This window comes from Empidonax traillii, unplaced genomic scaffold (genome assembly GCF_003031625.1).
Source record: "Empidonax traillii isolate 1590-97213 ecotype Southwest subspecies unplaced genomic scaffold, ASM303162v1 scaffold4170:size9989, whole genome shotgun sequence".
In the NCBI taxonomy this organism is placed as follows: Eukaryota; Metazoa; Chordata; class Aves; order Passeriformes; family Tyrannidae; genus Empidonax; species Empidonax traillii.
Genome location: NW_020959363.1, coordinates 1 through 2,190, shown reverse-complemented (window position 1 = coordinate 2,190; position 2,190 = coordinate 1). Strand labels below are relative to the sequence as shown.

The following is a 2,190-nucleotide window of genomic DNA, read 5'->3' as shown; positions in this document are numbered from 1 at the left end:
TTCCCTCAGAATTCCTCAATTTTCCTCCAAACCCCCTCCGATGCCGCCATTTCCCGCCCAATTCTTGCCCGATTTTTGCCCAAATTTCACCAATTTTTGCCCAAATTTCCCCATTTTTCCCCCTAATTCCCCCATTTCCATTTGAATTCCACCCAGATTCCCTCATTTTCCCCACAAACTCCTACATTTTTCCCTCAGAATTCCTCAATTTTCCCCCAAACCCCCTCCGACGCCGCCATTTCCCGCCCGTTTCCCGCTCGATTTTCACCCGATTTCCACCCAATTTTCGCCGATTTTCACCCGGATTTTTCCCCCCAACTTACCAGAATTCCCGTTTTTCCCCTCATTTCCCCTTTTTTTTCCTCCCCAGGTGATCCCGAAGCGGACGAACCGCCCCGGGATCAGCAGCACCGACCGGGGCTTCCCGCGGGGCCGCTTCCGGGGCCGGGGGGGCGGCGGCTTCGGCTCCGCCCGCTCCCGCTTCTACAGCGGCTTCAGCCGACCCCGCGGGAGGGGATACAGGTGAGAAAAAGGAGCCTTTTTTGGGGTCATTTTGGGTCGTTTTGGGGTTTTTGAGGGGTTAGGGGTTTTTTGGGGTGAATTTTGGGAATTTTTGGGGTGGTTTTGGGTGGTTTTGGGGTGGGATTCGACTCCTCCCCTCCTTCATCCAACCCCGCAGGAGGGGAGACACGTGAGCAAATTTAGCGTTTTTTGAGGTAAAATTTGGGGTTTTTTGGGTCAAATTTGGGGTATTTTGGGGTTTGGGATGTTTTTCAGTGTTTTGGGGTGTTTTTGGGGGATTTTTGGGGTGGTTTTGGGGATTTTTGGGGTGTTTTTGGGGCGGTTTTAGGGTCGGATCCGACCCCTCCACCTTCAGCTGACCCCGCGAGAGGGGAGATCTGTGAGGGGATTTTGGGTCAGATTTGGGGTTTTTGTGTCAAATTTGGGGGTTTTTGGGGTCAAATTTGGGGTATTTTGGGGTTTGGGGTGTTCTTCAGTGTTTTGGGGGTGTTTTTGGGCGATTTTTGGGGTGTTTTTGGGGTGTTTTTGGGGTGTTTTTGGGGTCGGCTCCGCCCGCTCCCGCTTCTACAGCGGCTTCAGCCGACCCCGCGGGAGGGGATACAGGTGAGAAAAAGGAGCGTTTTTTTGGGTCATTTTGGGTCGTTTTGGGGTTTTTGAGGGGTTAGGGGTTTTTTGGGGGGAATTTCGGGAATTTTTGGGGTGGTTTGGGGTGGTTTTGGGGTCGGATTCGACTCCACCCCCTCCTTCATCCAACCCCGCAGGAGGGGAGACACGTGAGCAAATTTAGCGTTTTTTGAGGTAAAATTTGGGTTTTTTTGGGTCAAATTTGGGGTATTTTGGGGTTTGGGATGTTTTTCAGTGTTTTGGGGTGTTTTTGGGCGATTTTTGGGGTGGTTTTGGGGATTTTTGGGGTGTTTTTGGGGCGGTTTTAGGGTCGGATCCGACCCCTCCACCTTCAGCTGACCCCGCGAGAGGGGAGATCTGTGAGGGGATTTTGGGTCAGATTTGGGTTTTTTGTGTCAAATTTGGGGGTTTTTGGGGTCAAATTCGGGGTATTTTGGGGTTTGGGATGTTTTTCAGTGTTTTGGGGGTGTTTTTGGGCGATTTTTGGGGTGTTTTGGGGTGTTTTTGGGGCGGTTTTGGGGTCGGCTCCACCCGCTCCCGCTTCTACAGCGGCTTCAGCCGACCCCGCGGGAGGGGATACAGGTGAGAAAAAGGAGCGTTTTTTGGGTCATTTTGGGTCGTTTTGGGGTTTTTGAGGGGTTAGGGGTTTTTTGGGGGGAATTTTGGGAATTTTTGGGGTGGTTTTGGGGTGGGATCCGACTCCTCTGGCAGCTTCAGCTGACCTCGCGGGAGGGGAGACAGGTGAGGGGATTTAGGGTTTTTTGGGTTTTTTTGGGTCAAATTTTGGGTAGTTTGGGGTTTGGGGTGTTTTTCAGTGTTTTGGGGTGTTTTTGGGCGATTTTTGGGGTGTTTTGGGGGTGTTTTTGGGGTGTTTTTGGGGTCGGCTCCGCCCGCTCCCACTTCTACAGCGGCTTCAGCCGACCCCGCGGGAGGGGATACAGGTGAGAAAAATGAGCCACTTTGGGCTTAAATTCCGGCTTTTTGGGGCATTTCAAGTTTTGGGGTCGTTTGGGGTGAATTTTGAGGGGTTTTGGGTCCAATTTG

The 2,190-nt window shown here is 52.1% G+C and overlaps 1 protein-coding gene across 1 annotated transcript in view; it reads left to right on the top strand.

The window, feature by feature from the left end:
- Positions 1-526, top strand: part of LOC114072858 (polyadenylate-binding protein 2-like) — a 7,976-nt gene extending 7,450 nt beyond the window's left edge. Inside the window, exon 2 of the mRNA XM_027910685.1 lies at positions 371-526. Coding sequence (XP_027766486.1) covers positions 371-526 — 156 coding nt within the window. The remainder of the gene's footprint in view (positions 1-370) is intronic.
- The last annotated feature ends 1,664 nt before the right edge of the window (positions 527-2,190 follow it).